We start from the raw sequence: 18,394 nt of genomic DNA, 5'->3' as shown, positions 1-18,394 counted from the left end.
AAAGTGGTCACACCAGCCGGGAATAGCATCCATGGAAATCTTTCCTACTTTGAGTAACATCGTCTTCTGTCTTGGGTAAGCCCTTGACCTATGAAACGGAGAATATTGAACTTACCGTAGTGTCAAGCTCTCAATTATATGCATCCCAAGGAGTGCTCCGGTTTACAGGTCCCGGCTAATATGCCCATATATGCCCACCGTTCGTACGAGAGGGTTACATGCAATATCTACTTACATGCATTAATTTGTCTTTTCATTCTGGCAAATATTCAAGTTTACGGCAACCTTCCTCTTCAGTTGGAGTGACTACATTGAGAAAACAAAGCCATCTCAGCCCTTTTCGCGGGTCTGCAGATCACTTTGACATATGTCCGCCATTCAGAACAGGGCCACTGCATCTACTTGCTATTAATTTGTCTTTATACCAGACGTATATTTAAGTTTATTGCAACCTTCCCCTTTAGTTCCATACTGCTACAGAGACTATGGAATATAAAAGCTGAGTCTATCTCCCCTTCAGGTTACAGCAGCCAGCACTTGAGGTCCCTATCTCTCAAATACATACTCAAAGGCCCACAAGGACACTCTTTCGTGATGAAGACCGTGGCAGCTATTCCAGCCCTTTTTGCGGGCCTCTCTATTGCGAGCCCCTTGCAAGCCCGCCAGCTACCGGATCACTTTGATATCAGTGGCTTTCTTGTGCAGTGCCAGACCTTCACCTGCTGGTACGCCGCCTCCACCTACTGAGGTGACGATCATGACACTGCAATATTTACCAAGATCAATCTCATTTTAGGGTTGAATTTACGGCAATCCTCCCTGACAGAATTGGCGGCTGCGTTGTTACCTTCCCGGGCATCAGTCAAGGTATACCAGATACGCCCCAACGGTCTGTGTGCGACCAACCCGACATCGGTTATGAAGTGATTATGCATGATCAGGGCTTTGGGGGGATTGACTTCTCGGTAAATTGGAATTATGCGTCTGGCAAATACCTCGTGGGCAACCATTCGATCCCTGGAAGCCAGTGGCAGGCGTTTGCCGATGGCGCGGCCACTCTAGATGCCTACACGGGTCCATCAGACTTTACTATTACCGACTTACAGGAAGTTTCGAGTATTTGAGAACACTGAGAGGCTGATTTTGGATAGATGGATACTATTTGTGATTTGTGGAAGGAGAATTTCGAGAGTATTGGCTAATCGATATATATTTGCATGATCATGAGTACATGCTTGTGTTGCTACTCGGTATATGTGCTGGTAGACACAAGATGTTGATAAGGTACATACCTTAGATATATCTATCTCAAACTATTGAGGCCATGTGCTGCCATCTTGAGTGAAGCAAGGGTCGCACAAACCAGCTGCCCATGGACTTATGTGGCAATTCCCTTGCATTCGATTCATACCCAACTTTGTCAATAGGCCTCCTACATAGAATGAAAGTAAGACATCAATGCAGCCAATCCCGTGCCATCAGGTCAGAGAATGCCAATTTACTACCCCAATTTTGCTATCTAGCATCTCCCGTTGCGAATTTAATGGTAGCCGTAATGCTAAGTACTATACAAGTATTGTTAGAGTAGTAAATACTAACAATATATAGATATAAGAGCACATCCTGCAGGAATAGAAGGAAATACTAAGAATATGTAGCCATGGTGGCGGATACTAGAGGAGAATAGCTATAGTAGTAAATAATAGCCCGGGAATATAGCTACCTAGTACCATGTATACAGCTTCCCTTCACATCCAGTTTCGATGCTCCATCTTCACGCAGTCGCTTGGGGTGCTGAATAGCAATTTTATTGTTTCAGCACTGCATATCAGGCTGCGAGGCTGGAGGCACATTGCGTCCATACATGTACAGTTCCATCCAATGTCGTCAACCGGCAGACAGCTGTCAACCGCCTATAGGCTGCCTGTAGGCCTCCCACCAGGTGACTCGACCACGCAACACGCCCAATTCACTTCCACATATTTATTTACTCGACTCTTTTCCAAAACATTCTCGATAAACATTGATTTCTTCTTCACTTTTAGTCGAGTAATCCGCCCTCCACACTTGACAAACGTTCCATCTCCAGACTGTCTCCCGATAGAATCTACACACACTGAACATCACATCACCAGCATCCATTTGAAGCACATCTAAATATTTTCCAAGGCCTCCCATTAGAAACGCGAGTCGTTGCCATGGCGCCCCAAACGCCAGAACAGATGCTTCGTTTGTGGTATGCCAAACTATGGGCTCCCACCGTTGATCTGATCGGCGACATTGCCGGCAAAGAGCCATTCATCATTCATGGCGAGTCTTTGATTCGACACTGTCTTGAGGAGTCGCCTGCAGATTTTCAAGGTATGATGAAGAGATAGCCCCCGTGTCCACCGCAGCAGCCACCTAACAGTCGGCAGATGGATTCCAGTTGTTGCACGCTGTGTATTTCGTTGAAAGATTCCTTAGCAATCTTCAAAACAGAGGCTGTGACTTTGACATCGTCTTCTTCCGGGATTTAAGGGACGTTTGCGTTCCTCATCTCTCTGGCTTCGAGTACAAATATCAGTACGCAAGAACGGTCATCATCAAGCATCTCCAGAGACATACTATGGAATGCGCAAAGACGACTGGCGCCCGATCATCCGTTTTAGAATTCAACTCTTTTTCTAGTAAAGAATTCAATGAGTACCTGAAGGGTCTACCAATCCATTTTGTTCTATGTCACGACGGGGTTGAATCGGAAGATGTCAAAGATACCACCATATTGCGATATTTCATCCGTCGTCTGATCTCTATGGGCAAAAATGCAGCCATTATTAACTCCCTTAAGTGGAAGAGTTCAAAGGTAACAACATGTGCAGCTTTGTTTGTTTGTGTGAAGATCTGAAGCTGACACCGCATACTCTCTAGGCATATGCACCGTTGCTAAGCAAGTCGCCCGTCCGACTGCCACGATTGCCCATCTCACCGGAATTTGACTCGCCATTTACCTCACTATATAGTCAAAATTATGAATGTCTCCGGCCTATACTGGTTGAACCCCACGACCTCACTATTCGAGAGCGCCTAGGTATCACTGCCTGTTTGTCTCTAGTCGGAGCGTCAAAGGACAATTTGACGGATCATGATAGTCTGCAGGAAGGAGTACAAGCGTTTCTTCTTCATCTTGCAGTCCTCAAACACTGCACCCTACTTGAACGTCAGCATTGGGTTGGGCCCCAGCGTTGCCATCCACACCCAGAGGACCAAGAATTCTTGCGTCACATCATCGAACTGTCATTAATGTTGTTGGAAAAAGATGATTGGATAACGAGCATGGATATTTCTGAAAATGACTGGGATTTGTATGATGCCATTGATGGATCTTTGTTCCATTTCATGCTCGAGTCTATCCGCTCTAGCCAGTGGCTTCCCAGCCAAATCATCCAGTCATGGCAACACCTCTGGTCAGCTTTTCGCGCAGGAACTGATGCGGATTTTGCAGAGCATCTCCCGCAACTTACTATCACTTCGGTGGAAAACCTTCAAGGAGATTCGAATAGCTTGCAAGTCTCGGCTTTGCCTTTTAGCCATCCTGTGCTGGACACATTTCTCAAGGATATCAAGCTGAAGGAGAGTCAGGATGTACAAGACACATCTTCTCACTCCGTCTTTGAGGATCTTCACCATTGGCACAACACCAAGCTGCTAATACCACAAAGAAAGATCCAAAAGCTCGGCTTTTTTGCGAGAAGAAATATGCAAAGGCGCCTTGCTAGCGTTGTAGCATATTCGGCGAGTCTCACAAACGCAAGAGGCAAACTCATTAACCCTGAGATTGTCGTCGTGAAGAAGACTACTGCGGTGCATAACTTCAAGAATAAGGGGTCACAGAAAGAGAAAGGGAATGGCAATCTTCAATCTCAATCTAAGTCCAAGAAACCGGGTCGCCAAGGGAACAAGCCAGGTGGCAGAGAGAACGCACTCCGAGCGGCCCAGGAGGTTCAGGAGCAGAAAGCCTTAACCAAGCGAGACAACGTAATCACCCTATGGGCCGCTACATGCCAAGACATTGAGAAGGATCATTCTGTTGTATCTCGCTATCTCAAAACCATCAAGTTCTTGAACGAACGATCCAAGGATGACAATATTGCGCTGGGATCCGAGATCCACCTTTACCTGTGCCATCTTCTTGGGCGGTTATGGGCAAAAGCACAGGCAGCTGTCAAAGTATCCCCTAGTGCCGGTAAGAAAGAGTGACAGCATTCCAAAAATCTGATAATAGCGCACTGACACCAATGCTCGCAGGCGTTTACCTCATCGCACTTATGTGGAAATGGCTTCAGGAGCTTCCGGCTATTGGGGTATCCAAGACGGTAGCCAAGACGATTGAGAAACTGACATCTTGCCTCAAGATTCCAAACCTTGTGGTTAATGTCGGTGACCAGACACAAAAGATGTCATTCAAATTTGACTATAGTTCTTTCAAGAGCATGAAAAGTTCCATGTCAAACTTTCGGCAAATGCAGCTCGAATTTGCAGCGCCTTACATGGATCGACGATTCGATTCTCGGCAGGATAATCGGGTGCCATTCAACCCAGATGCTTGGCAGATTAAAGTTCTCGACTCAATTGATGCCAATAACAGTCTCCTTGTCATTGCTCCAACCTCTGCGGGTAAAACATTCATCTCGTTCTATGCTATGAAGAAAGTACTTGAGGAAAGCGATGACGGGGTCTTGGTATATGTTGCTCCAACCAAAGCTCTGGTAAACCAGATCGCCGCCGAAATTGGCGCTCGCTTCACCAAAACATATAATAAGCCAGGTAAGTCTGTTTGGGCAATATACACTCGAGACTACCGAGTCCAAAGTCCAACTGGATGCCAAATACTTGTCACCGTACCCCATATGCTACAGATCCTCTTGCTTGCTCCGACAAACGCCAAAGGCCCAAATGCATGGTCACAACGCATCAAGAGGATCATATTCGACGAGGTCCATTGTATTGGCCAGGATTCAGATGGTGTGGTTTGGGAACAGCTGCTTCTATCCGCTCCTTGTCCCATCATCGCTCTCTCAGCAACCATTGGGAACCCCGAACCTTTTCAGGAGTGGCTCTCACAAGTTCAGAAAAGTAAAGGATTGAAACTGGATACGGTAGTGCACACGGCTCGCTATTCGGATCTTCGAAAATTTATCTATATGCCTCAAGAATACGAACCGTTTCATGGGCTTCGGCGCAGCAAGACACTTCCCGTTCCCGGATTAGACGAAGGTGACAAGCCTTGTCCTGATTTCCAGTTTATCCACCCAATTGTGGCTTTGACTGATAGGTACGCATGGCACCTAATGCTATCGGTTCATAATTAACACTTTCTAGGGCTCGCACAGCGCTTGAGGATCTCTCCCTGGAGGCGAGAGATTGTCTACGCCTGTGGGAAAGCATGAAGAAGATTCTCTCAGAGGAAGAGCTTGTCAAGTTTGGCGTCCCAGACCCCTCTACCATTCTCCCAGAGACAATATCAAAGTCGGATGTTCTTCGGTGGGAGGCAGAGCTCAAACAGTCACTCAGAAGCATCATAGAGAACCAAGGCTCTACGTTCCGGAAAATCAGGAAACTTTTGGAGTTACCTTCGACCCAAGAAATCCCCCTCTCTGAATTCATTCCTGACTTGGAAAGTATATTTCATCTTGTCGTCGATCTGCATAAGCAAGATGCCCTGCCTGCTCTAGTATTTCACTATGACACTCACGGTTGTGAGAAGATCGCGAAGCTGATATGCACGATGCTTGTTGAGTCTGAGACAAAGTGGAAAGAGAACTCAGCCGAATGGGCTCAGAAAGTGAAAGACTATGAGGCTTGGAAGAGGTCTGAGGATAATCAACAGAGTCGAAGAGTCGTTCAACGGAACAGAGGCGATGGCGGAGACGACTCCAGGATGTCAAAGCAAGAGCAGTTACGTGAAGAGGCAAATGTCGAGACAAGTCGTTGGGCGAGTTTCAACCCAAATGCTCCACTGGACCGATTCAGTTTTGCAGATACGACGAAGATGCAGGCATTAGAGGCAAATGAAATGATTCGACCTCTACGAGGAGTGGTCGATGGTTTGTTGCTCGCAGCTCTTCAACGGGGCGTTGGAGTGCACCACTCCAGTCTGAACCGAGAATATCGTCAAGTGTGAGTAATGCTTATTGAGAGTAAATATGGTCAACATACTAACGACTCCGTGAATAGGGTTGAAGTCATGTTCCGTAAAGGGTACTTGAGGGTGGTTGTTGCCACTGGTACACTGGCCCTCGGTATCAATATGCCCTGCAAAACGGTCATTTTCCACGAAGATTCTGTGTTTCTTACTGCCCAGAACTTCAGGCAAGCTTCAGGACGTGCAGGACGACGAGGCTTTGATCTTCTTGGGAACATTGTGTTCAACCAGATCCCACGAGAACGCGTGTATGAAATCATGTCGGCGCGGCTGCCGGGCCTCAATGGACAGTTTCCGATATCTACAACCCTTATCCTCAGGCTGTTCTCACTACTTCATGGGTCTGATAACTGCCAATTTGCAGTTACTATGGTGCAGTCGTTGCTGTCGCAAACGCGCCTCTATCTGGGCGGGCCAGAATCGGAGATGTCCATTAAGCATCACGTTCGGTTTTCCATCGAATACCTCAGAAGGCAGAACTTGCTTTCTGCTACTGGTGTTCCTATTAATTTTGCCAGCATTATAGGCCACTTGTACTTTATGGAGAATGCGGTGTTTGCTTTTCACTCCCTCCTGAGGGGCGGGTACTTCCATCAACTCTGCTCGGATATTTTTACGAGTCCAGAGCGAGTATTACTAGAAATGATGCTGGTACTATCCCACTTGTTTGTTCGAATACCAGTCAAGAGCAACGAGAAGATGGTTGAGATAGCCAAAACCTCGTCGTCTGTCATCTTTCTTCCGCCTCTTCCACAGGAAGCGGAACGCCTACTCATTCGACATAACAAGGAGACTCTGTCCATCTTCAAGAGATACGTCCGGTCGTATGTCAGCCATAACTTGACGAATAAGAGGGATCGGTCGTTGCCGTTTACCCAAACGGTCGTTGGTCAGGAAAATCCCATCTATTGGGCTACTACTGACTCGAGCGCTGCTGGCATGGTGCGTTCCCCTTTCGTTGCCTTGTCTGGGGAAACGGACGACTTCAAGACAATTCACGAGCTGTGCCAGACGGCACGTGGAGATGTCTTTTTGGAAGAATCGGCCATTCCAACGATACCGATCTGGCCACATGATACCAACGTGAGATTTAATGCTCATCTATACGATTACTACAAGCACGGCAGCATGCATGTCCTTGCGAGAGACAACGGAATTCGACGCGGAGATGTGTGGTTTCACCTTAAAGAGTTCTCTCGTACTCTGTCTACCATCATTAGCAGTCTAACTATTCTCATGGACGCCAAAGACCTGGACGCGGAAGAAGAGTTTGAAAGCTTCGAGAACGAGGCTGAAACCACAGTTAGCGGATCTGAAGATGGCAGTGATGAAGAAGCAGCTTCATCCTCAACTAGCCTAGATGGCTGGGATGATGGCGAAGATGACCCTGTTGGGAGACAGAAAAAGGGCAAAGGCTTACACCGAGTGCTTTATGCATTCATTCGGTTGAGGGAGGAGTTTGATGGCAAGTTCCACCGCGAATGGGCATAAGGGGGCTTATTTGGCTTGATTTGAGAAGATAAGTGGGAGAATTTTGACGGAGATGTGGCATTGAGGGATGTATGGCCTGTTAGGTACTATGTTATGATCTTTGTAGTCTGTGAATCATGCTGTGAGCTGAATGAAGATTAAGTCGTTGAGAACTAAAATGTATTTATTCTTTGTTGGTCCCCTATTAATCATCTAACAGATGCATGTACTACGAGTTGATGATGGTTTGCATAGGCTGCTAATACGTTCCTAATTCCCACGAACTCTAGAGTCGAACTCTATAGTGCTTAAAGTCTTATCAGCAACAACAACACCTTTGTTATTTAGTTTCTAGTACATGATTAGATATTCGGACTGTTCTCCAAATCTTAAGAGACTAACATTGAATAGCAATATCTTGTTCCAGTGATGATGTGTAGTTGTATTCTATATATAGAAACGAGATCAACCGGTTGCAGTAATCTAAAATTAGCAATTCAATATATTTAAAGTTGATGAATAACATGACTCGCGTGAGGAACATGGTCAAGTATCAAGTCATCTTCACAGGAGGGAGACTCTCGATGCAGACTCTCGGCGTCGAATATACTAACTAGGAGAGACTCCCGGAGTAGCCACTGCAGCTCCCAGACAACTAAAAAGGAACAATCACCGAGTCGAAGGAATCATCTCCGAGTCATCTCCTTAAACTAACCAAGTCAGCCAGCCACAACGGCTCCTTCGCCCTATACAAGTAATCTACGCCGCCAACACATGCATGTCACACAAGCAGATTCCCGTCTGAAACCAGCAACGCTTATCACGATATACCACAGGGGGTTTTGTATCCCTTACTTGTGCATCTGCTTGTATGAGCGCCGGCTTAGGCTAATGTATCCATGCGTGCCAGGGACTTTATCCGGATTGAGGGAGCGAGAGCGGGAGACGCGCGGCTAATTCTGTCGATTCTTTTACATGTACGTAGATAATAATAGACAGATGTAACTCGGTATGGCCGAGATATGCTTCGCGATGTGTATCATTTATGCCTCCTGGCATGTCACTGAGAGTCAGCATTCAGAACAACGCAACGGCATCACATCCATTTTTCGACGTATTTTTCAATTGTCCTCGCAAAAGTACGGATAATAAATCCCTGCTGCCAGTAATGACTTAGGATCCCCTTGCATATACGGCCTAGCTAGACACGGCATTTGCGAGACTGGACGGCAAAGTGAAACCAAGTCGGTCCATATACTCCGTAGTCTGCACAAGCGCGGACTCGATATCCCACGATGGCTTCAAATGTCCAATCACATCCTCCGGGGAGTTATTCGTCTCAGTAAAAAGGCGATTACTTAATCGCAATTCGGCTGCTCGACTCCGCGACATCCAATGTCCAGTATACAGGTAAATTGCTCTCTCCACCTACCCCATAAGGCCCGTCCCGTCCGATATCCACAAGCCCCGAGAAAATCTCCATTTTTTCAACAACACCTCTCAGAAGCTACGGCTGGTACGCACGAAGTAGCCGTCACATGAATTCTCTCTCGGCTTCAAGAGATGACTTGTCACTGCATCTGATTACATATGATGTTACATAGAACAACACAACCGCTGGTGGACGGCCGGTGGGTTGTCCGTAGGCAAAGTAACAGCTTGTTTCGTCTCTCTTTGGCAACGAGCGTGAGTCCCCGGGTACGCGTACTTCTAACCGACCAACATGAATAAAAACAAGGAAAATGTAAATATAGATGCCTAGTTTTACGTAGCATTGCCCTATGCAATGCGGCGTGATGCATGACTCCTAGTGCTCATACCGTTCATCAGCCAGTAATCGCCAGTGGCGATGGCATCAAAGAGCCGTTCGAGACCAGCCATCCCGGTCCACGGCAGAGCAAGAGTACATAGCCGGCACAGGCCATCTCAGGACCCGGGAAATGTCCGTGAATCCAAATGCCCGGAAACTAAGCCCCAATGAAGCTGATCCTCGCATCCCTTGCCCGGCTGCCTCGCATCTCCGGGGGGGATTGTCCAGCCCTCTTGTCTTAGCTTTTCGTACATTAGGCCTCATCGAGACACACGCCACACGGACTGTGGTCAAGGGCTGAAATAAACGCAAGGCAATCCCTTGCTGACGTATTGAGGCATAAAAACTCTCTTCCCCCTACTCGTAGTTAACGCCGATGACCATGTCAATGGTAACGTTCACCCATAGACGGGCCGTTTTTGTTTCTGGAGGGATCGTCTCAAGCTAGGAAGCGAGGAGAGAAAGAAGATGCCAAAGACATGCATGTGCCACTTAGTACTAGTAAACTCCGCAGTGATTAATACAAGGGTTACGAAGACAAAGAAGGACTTTGCGGGGTTTAATTTATCGCCTCGTCAAACCCGCTTACACTAACCAGAAACTCCCCCTTACCGCGTATGTGCCGCGTGTATGTAAGCTGGCAAGACAACCAAAAGACATGGAAACTGGGCTTAACGCCGACGAGACATAAACTACAGCCTCAGCTACACGGCAGAGCCGCCATCCCATTGGTGCCAGGCCCGGCATACGTGAGGTCTGAGCTCAACCGCGAAACGCGCTTGCGGCTGTCGTCTAATACAATACAGCATAGCTGAATGGCGGTTCCTTGCCTAGTCAATCTCGTCTGTCATACTCGTACGATTTTGGAGGGCGCCCTGGTGAATCATTGTATCCATAGCTGCGCTAAACTGCGATTTTCCCATTTCGTCTAACTCTATTCGTGGTTGGGGTTTGTTACGTGTAAGAAAAGAGACAGACGGAATCCCAGAGAAACGGAACTCTGAGAGAAATAACTCAGTTGATCCTCGAAATGACGACAAAAGCGTATTCCGTCAGTATACTAAAATCCTTTAGTAGGCCTCGTGATGTCTACCGTTACGAGTAAAAGATGCGCGGCAAAAGGGCCCTTTTCCCAGTGATACCTCCTTGAATAGGTACGCCGTTGATCAGGAACTCGCCTCCACGGAACTCGCTGTCACATTTCTCTTCTTGCTGTCTTTATCTCGTTCGGCATTAGCGAAGGCAGCATCAGATAAAGCAGACCCCGGGTGCGCTAAAGGACACACAACCTTGTGGTTTTCGATGCCCTGTTGAGCGGCATTAGTCGGGTTTGTACAGCTCTCGCTGCCCTATAGCCGAGCTGAATGACACTGAAGGGAAATATCAGTACTAGTAAAGTTGTAGCGAAGCCCATCGTAGCCTTGACTGTTTAGTCAATCCCGAGTTCGTTCTTCATCTTGTTTCCTTTAGCGAGCCGATTTTCCCGTGGCGAGCTACCTAATCCATGGGACCGGCTGCAAGGCCAACTCACAAGCAACGACGAGTGTAACGGAAACAAGCATACAGTTCCTAGCATGTAGAGTGTACGAAGGAAATCCCAGTCAAACACGGCACAAGACCTTCAACAAACACCAATAGATCGAATGAAGAATGAAGCGTTACAATGCCCAGCACTCGCTTCACTTCACTTACACGGGCACGCCCTCCCCCTTTCCATCAAGCCTCCTACAATACAATCACGTATCCGAGCACCTGAAGATTTCCAAATCCAGCCCTAGAAGCCCGTCTTTACATTAGTGCAGATTTCAATCCCAGGAATCCTGTATCCTTGGGTAGTAATCTCCGTCCTATCTGTCAAAGCGGCAAGCCCCGAAACACCAAAACCTGTCTTCGGCTCCCGTCATCCTTTCAGCCTTCCCCCCCTCCCCAATCAAGATAGTTCCTTGAACATCTTTGTAATGCAACCGCAAGACAAATTAAAAACTGTTTTCTGCGCTGGCCCCTCTTCCCTTCATCGCCTTTCCCTGTTTCCAGGGTTACCTTGCACTTCGCGGGTGCAACGTACATGCAGCCTGCAGTCCTCACATGAACATTCTGCAACCCACCACACAAGACGGTGGCTGAAACCAAGCCCCAACAATTATCAAAGGCCTAGGCCCTTGAAAATGAGGCAAAGAATCACAATGTGGACGGGGAGATAAAATAATCGCAGATGATGCAGGCTGTGATATTCTTCCCGGCCCCAAGCCACGCACGTCAAGACAAGACTAGACCGGGATTCCCTTCCTTCTCCACGAACACATGCAACCCCATTCTCTTGATGTTTTGTTGTCCTGCCCGCGAATCAACAAGGCACGCATCTGCCCGTTACTGTACCTTCAAGAGCCAGGCCAATGACATTCCTACACACACGCCCATACTGCATGCTTGCGTCTTGGCCATCAACTCCCAATGTTACCTTGCTTGCGATTCCCGTTCGGCACATGGGGCTCGTACTCGGCACATGGGTTGCAATGCCATTCACCCTTTCATCCTTTCATCCTTTTTCATCTCTTGCCCCCTTGCTTACATACTGTTGGCACCTAGATCCTGCCAAGCACCACGGGAATAGAAAGAAAAGGCAATAACAGCGGGATATCCCATATCCATGTAACTCTACGCGTCCATCCATCCTCCAAAATGGCGGCCAAAACCTTGACTCAAACCCTCTCCTCACTTCCCTTCCCTCCCCCCCTTGCTCTCCTCCCAATTGTTCTACCCCAAGCCCCCCCTGCCCATGTCCAGTCGGTCGGGTCAGCTCTAAGCTCCGTCGTCCCTCTCTGATCCACTAACTTGCAATGCGGTCTCAATATTCTTATCATCGATGCCAATCCCCCAGTCACATGCCTCCTGCCCAGCAAACACACTAACACACATACTCCGTACTCCGTACACCACACGCATATACGCAAAAACGAGGCTTTTTTGCCTCTTATCAGGACAATCAAGCCGCTGCCAAGCGATGCAAGCGACCCCTTCCCCTACCCGACCTTTGTCGTCTCCAGACACGGACCATGAAATTTCACTCCTCTTGCTGCATCTTTCCCTACATGCTAACCAAAAGTTTACTCTCCGTAACTTGTTTGTTGTAGGCGGCCAAAGACACCCCCCTGGCCGTTGCTACTCCCACCGCAATACCCGCTGTATTGCGGAACCAATATGTCTGCTTACTGCCAGCTTGCCCTGCATCTAACGGTCAATGCCAGTACCTGGTTACAGACTGATGGCCCGAATAGAAAAAAACAAACAAACAAATAATGTACAAAAAGATGTGAAAAGTAATTAACAAAGGGGGTATGTATGTATAAGACGAAAGACGGGATACACCCCAGAAGAGGTGAGCAGACCTGGGAAGGCTGATCGTTTGCACCCCGGCAGGCCCGCCTCCACGGTTACCCCGGCCCCAGACGAGGAATATCAGTTATTATTACCATCGAATCCCCCCCAGCACATGATATTGATCGCCCTGGGAAGCGCTCGGATCCTTCGTGCCGAAGTTCAAGGTTCTGATATTAACTAATACATAATACTGATCCTATCTGTAAGCAAAAAAAGAAAAGACGGCTTACTTCGACGGCAATTCACACAGCAACGATATACTTGTGCAAGAAGCTTAAATCCTGCTATGGGAGTGAATATTATGTATATACTTTATATATGTTTGGGTGTAAATAGCGTATCGTATGCGTAACAACAGGTTCCCTTTGATACAAAGGTGCAGCAGCCAACCATGAACGAAATCCTTCCTCATGGTCCCCCCCTTTGATGCCACCTTCACTTTTTTCCCTCTCGACAAGAGAGCAAAAACAAAAAAACAAGAGTAAAAATCCATGATTTCCTTTATCCCTAGTTTCCCAAAACAAGTATCCAATGTTACGCGCATGCAAATGATCGCTTCGTCCCCTTGTCCATTCACCTGCTTCTCCCCCCTCCCCTTCTCCCCCCTTTCCCCTTGTCACCATCGGCCATTCCTTAACAGTCATGGATGCGCGTGGTAGCCTGCATACGTAGTGGTATCTCCTCCAAATCCATCCCGGGCTTGTAATAAGTTGCGTCAAAAAGAGGAAGAGAAATGAAACAAAAAAAGCGTGAAAACGGTAAAACAAGCATTAGCTTTCCGACAGCGCCAGTCCTGGAACACAATATTCGATACATTGTATGAAGTAGTAGCAGCGATACATTTTGAAGTGATAGCTTCTAGATTGTTTCAGACTTTTTTTTGGTTTAGTAAAAAAGATAAACGAAGAGACGAAGAGAAAGATGGTCTGAAGGCCATCAATGAGGTCTATGCCTTGCGTGTGTAAATGATATCCAAAATGAGAAATACGAGTCAAAAATATCGCAAGTATGATGCAATCGTTGCGCTCTGCGCTGCGCCGTCAACCGTAAATATCGGCGTATCGCTGAGCTAACCGCCCATTCAAACGTCTTTGTATTGTCCACCAAATGCTTCCCCGTTCAAGTTCATGTAAATAGTTGTAAAAAGAGACAAAATAAGACAATCCCCAAATTTCGCCAGTGGTCAAAGAAGCGCAGTTACAAAAGCAACATAGCTAAGCCTCCGAACTTTGCAAAAGAATAAGCAAGGAAATAATATAATAAAAGGGACTCCGTCAGCCCATATGAAAATGGAGAATAAGAGAAGGCCGATCATGTCTCTTACTGCCCAGAAGGCGTTCCGATATGCGGCGGTGGTTGTGACACCATCGGTGGTGGTGCAATATTAGGATCGCTGTTGGCATAGGGCGGTGCTGCAACCGGAATCTTGGGAGTATGATGGCTTGGATTACTGGAGGAGAAGCTCGAGGCTGTCCTTCCGTCTGTCCTTCCGTCCATTGGAAATAGGTCTCGCTGAAGTCCCTCCAAGATGTGCATGTCAATCCTCAGAGAGCTCGTATGCGTTGCCGACTGTCGAAGAAACGCAATCGTCTTGGTAAACAAGTGGCGTAAAAGTCCTTCGTCTACAAACTTGTGCAAGACAGGGTCTTTGAAAGCCGCTGAAAGAACGAGAAGATTGCCCCATTGACTATAGCATTCATGTTAGTAAACAGCTCGACCAACTTCACTTCTGTCATAAATCGGTGTAAAACTTACGCATGCGCCGTGCCAAACACGTTAGTGATGATGGGTCGCTTATCCCCAAGCCCTTGAAACGCCCTGGTACTTTCAATCAAAGCCACAATGCCCTTTCGGGCCAGCTCGATGATGGAGGGATCCAGTTGGCCCGGTGTCTTAGTATCCGGGCGGATATACGGCGCAATGATACCATCGCGGTATTCTGACATGATGGGGATGTGGGGACTCGAGGGGTGACGTTTCACCTCAAAGGACCACTGGAGGATTTGCCGAACGAATGGCCGGTACGTAATCATTTGCGCTCCCCAATACTTGCCTCTCAGACGCGCCGACAGAATGTCATTGGCAGGGGGGTCGGTCTCGTTGAAGCGGAAGCTGGCCGGGACCCATCGCATGCCGGAGACACCACCTGCCACGAGATCCACGTTCTTGAGCCCCTCGGGTTTGCTAGAATCATCCGGGGAGTAGAACATGCGGTGGATGCTGTTTAAGTGCGTCCGGAGATAGAGCTGCGCTGGATAGCTGTCTACAACTCTTTGGTCGAACCCTTGCAGAAGACTCATGTTGGGCTGAGGCATGTCATTCTCGTACTGCAAAAGGCCAGAAGGCGGCAGTGGAAGCTCGGCAATCAAGTCACTGTGACGAATTAGTATGAAAACTACTGCACAATGTGTCTCCTTTCCTTACCTTTCTAGCTGCAGACATGTCCAAAAGGCGAGTGCAAGCTGGTTGTACTTTGTTTCCTGGATGAACTCCATTTTGGTCTTTATCCTCCGTAGCTTATCCAAACTCCTATAGAAATATGTTAGTAGTCCATAATAAAGTTCTAGTTGCTGTGATATCAACAAAGATGGAAACTTACGGTCTCATAATGACTTGCAACTTGTGGCCCGCTTTGTGAATAAAGGCGAAGCTCTCCAGCGGACGCGCAAGCTGGCCGTGATACAATCCAGCAAAGATATTGGCGTAGACATTCTTCATATTATGGTAGGCGCCCGTGTGGTTTCCTAGAATGTCCGTTGCCAGCGCAAAGTACTCGAGGCCGGGAATCACCTCATAGTTCTTTTTCAGGCTGTACCCTGAGCGAACAGTCCCACTAGTGCCGTGGATAGATGATCTCCTGCTCTGGTAGCCTCGTTCTTGGTCTCGGGGAGACGGAAAGCCAGAGGATTGTGAGTGTGATGAAAATCCCGGAGGCGATCCCTGTGTTGGCGATGGGGGCACGCCGTTGCGGCTGACTGGGCTCCCATGGGGGATCGGGTCGACCGGGAATATCACGTCGGGCACATCCTCCTGATGCAAGCAGATCTTGCCGAGAGCAATGATGATGAGAACCAGCGCGCTGTGAATCGAACGGCTCGGCTTGCCAACGCGAACAGGCCCTGGCGTTGAAGGCCCATCCGCCTCGGGAGTTCGCTTTCTCTTGGAGCCTGTGACCTCCAGTGGCTGAGAGACGGCGAAAGCCGACTTCAACGGCTGGGGCTTCGGCTTTGGATTGACTGTGGGAAGATCGTTCAAGAACTGGTGGACCCACTCGTCGACGACTTTCGGCTGAATGATGGGGTGCATGTTCAAGATGTTGTTTTTGAAGCTCTCCACATACTGCGCAATCTTGTGCTCGCTGAAATCCGGGTTTCCATCGGAGCCAAGAACGCCGCCTCGATACTCAATCTGATCGCCGGGACTTAGACCGCCTAGCTGGCCCCAATCCGCAGCGGGAGAAGAGGAGACGATGTCCGACATGTTGTCATCGCCCATATCAACGTTGCCGTGATCAGCCGTTGCCTCTCTGGAAACGCGGAAATGCGCGTCTTCACCTCGTCCATATACCTTCAAGATACCGCGATTCTGCTCTTGACTGATGGGGTACTCGCTGACAAACTTGATGCCTTCGCGCTCCAGGTGCTTCCGCGTTAGCTCTCTGATCGGGTCCCAGTCTAGAAGAAGGCCGGCCAAAGTAGTATGGTTGATGGGGATTGCAGGCTCTCCTGGGGGAACGGGAGGGCCAGGCTCCGCCTCTATCTCGTCTTCGGCCATGAATGTAGTGGCCGCAGGCTCAGTGGGCACTGACTCTGCCGGCACCGATTCAGTAGACAGTACCGGGTGGTCTCGAGAAATTTCATCCACGGGAGATCGGTCCATCATATACTCGTCCGGCGGACGTGGCGAGCCCGGAGCGGGCATTGACATGGGCTTGAGCTCTGGATCATGACTGGGATCTCGTTTAAGCTGAAGAAAGTTTGGCGTTTTTGAGAAGACTGCTTCCATTTTGGTCAACCTATCATCCATGTGCCCGAAGCGCTCTGCGAGCGTGGCAAGCGTAGACTGCATGCTCGAGATACCATCCAGAATATCGGCCTGCGCTTTATCGGTTCTATATGGTAAAGTTATGTCAGCCATCGATCACATTTCACTTTCAAAGGCTAAGACTAGCGGGTAAAATGAAGATGGTAAAAATCCCGGTGCTGCTTACGCTTTTGGCACGGGGTCGCGATATCTGCATTCCGTGCCCTTATCTCTGCACGTTTTACACGGTTTCGTCTCATCGCACTTGGCCTTGAGTTGTCGACACTGGTCGCATGCCTGGGAAATGTCAGTTTCCGGGTCCCACACAACCACACACGTAGAGTAACATGACAGGGAGTGGGGCCAAATCAGACCTGTGAAGCTCTAGTATTCTTCTTTTTCTGGGTTGAGTAAACGTTGTAGAAAGGTTCCGCGGGTTGGTAACTGGGAGTCTGTTCGTAGGAAGACTGATGCGCCATCGGTGTAGGAGGGGGAGGAAAGCTGGGAGCGCGGTATGCTGAGGGAGTCGGAGGCAATGATGGCGGCCCATTCTCGTAATTCATGTGTCGTGGCGGAGGGTTATCTTGGAAGGGAGGCGGCGGAGGGTGCTGCTGCGGTGGCTGCTGAGGATGCTGTTGAGGGTGCTGTTGAGGATGCTGCTGCTGAGGATGTTGTTGCTGAGGGTGTGGAGGTGCCATTTGTGGTGGCGGCGGAAGCGACTCTGGCGCATGGCCTGTCGAGTTGGGCCTCCGTAGATCCTCGCCGGGCTCTCGCTTTATGATGGTATCTCGGTTGGGATATGGGTGATAGGGAGTATGCGCAGGCGACATGGGATGCTGAGGCCCTGGATGTTGCGGTCCCGGGTGCTGAGGTCCCGGGTGCTGAGGTCCCGGGTGATGCTGCGGCGGCGGCGGCGGCGGTTGGCGGTACGGGTCCTGCATGGGAGCGAGAATCTCTTGATCGGAGTGTCGACGGTCAATCTCTTGATGCTGCTGAGCGTGCCCATGAACCGACGCCGGTGCTGGCGGCGCGGGAGGAGGCAGCTCGGGGGCACGAGGCGGGTACGGCTGGTAGTGGTGATGGTGGTGAGACGGGCCTTGGGAGGGAGGAGGAGGCGGCGGCGGCGGCGGCGGTAGCTGGGGATTGGAAGCAGCATGAGGAGCGTGAGAAGGATGAGGAAGAGAGTGATGAGGTGACGGAGGAAGAGAATGATGATGAGGATGCGGCAACGTAGTGGGCGGCGGCCCGGCACCCGCCCACGACGTGAGGCGCGGTCGTTTGCTGTCGGGTCCTGGATCCATGCTGGCTTGACGTAGAGACAGTACAAGCTAGGACACACGGACACATAATCAGGAACGAGGCGAAGAGTTAAAGCAAGGACCACAGAGGGGTGTTGGCCATGGGCTGGAGGGCGAAACACCAGACACCGGGGGGAGTGAAGTGTGAGGCCCGGAGGGCTTGATGAAGCGGTGCTTGGTTATTGGACCTTTGGCAGCGGGAGACCGGGAACCAGGGAGGACATGGGGTGG

General features: G+C 49.1%; 3 protein-coding genes across 3 annotated transcripts; 2 read left to right on the top strand and 1 right to left on the bottom strand.

The window, feature by feature from the left end:
• Positions 1 to 594: 594 nt before the first annotated feature.
• On the top strand, positions 595 to 1,124 carry T069G_00302 (uncharacterized protein; the record flags this gene model as incomplete). The annotated part of the gene is made up of 2 exons (XM_056167512.1): positions 595 to 725; positions 797 to 1,124. 2 exons carry the CDS (start codon positions 595 to 597, stop codon positions 1,122 to 1,124), a joined length of 459 nt encoding a protein of 152 aa, XP_056032828.1.
• Positions 1,125 to 2,198: 1,074 nt separating this feature from the next.
• On the top strand, positions 2,199 to 7,675 carry T069G_00301 (DEAD/DEAH box helicase domain-containing protein; the record flags this gene model as incomplete). The annotated part of the gene is made up of 7 exons (XM_056167511.1): positions 2,199 to 2,361; positions 2,418 to 2,845; positions 2,911 to 4,225; positions 4,288 to 5,237; positions 5,283 to 5,314; positions 5,362 to 6,159; positions 6,217 to 7,675. 7 exons carry the CDS (start codon positions 2,199 to 2,201, stop codon positions 7,673 to 7,675), a joined length of 5,145 nt encoding a protein of 1,714 aa, XP_056032827.1.
• A 6,487-nt stretch (positions 7,676 to 14,162) lies between these two features.
• On the bottom strand, positions 14,163 to 18,166 carry T069G_00300 (fungal zn(2)-Cys(6) binuclear cluster domain-containing protein; the record flags this gene model as incomplete). Its single annotated transcript, XM_056167510.1, has 8 exons — positions 14,163 to 14,254; positions 14,294 to 14,529; positions 14,598 to 15,215; positions 15,267 to 15,371; positions 15,442 to 16,953; positions 17,053 to 17,162; positions 17,240 to 17,800; positions 17,876 to 18,166. The coding sequence occupies 8 exons, from the start codon at positions 18,164 to 18,166 to the stop codon at positions 14,163 to 14,165; spliced, it is 3,525 nt and encodes a 1,174-aa protein (XP_056032826.1).
• Positions 18,167 to 18,394: the final 228 nt, after the last annotated feature.

This window comes from Trichoderma breve, chromosome 1 (assembly GCF_028502605.1).
Source record: "Trichoderma breve strain T069 chromosome 1, whole genome shotgun sequence".
NCBI lineage: Eukaryota > Fungi > Ascomycota > Sordariomycetes > Hypocreales > Hypocreaceae > Trichoderma > Trichoderma breve.
Note: the sequence above shows the minus strand (reverse complement) of the source record. Positions and strands in the feature narration are given on the sequence as shown.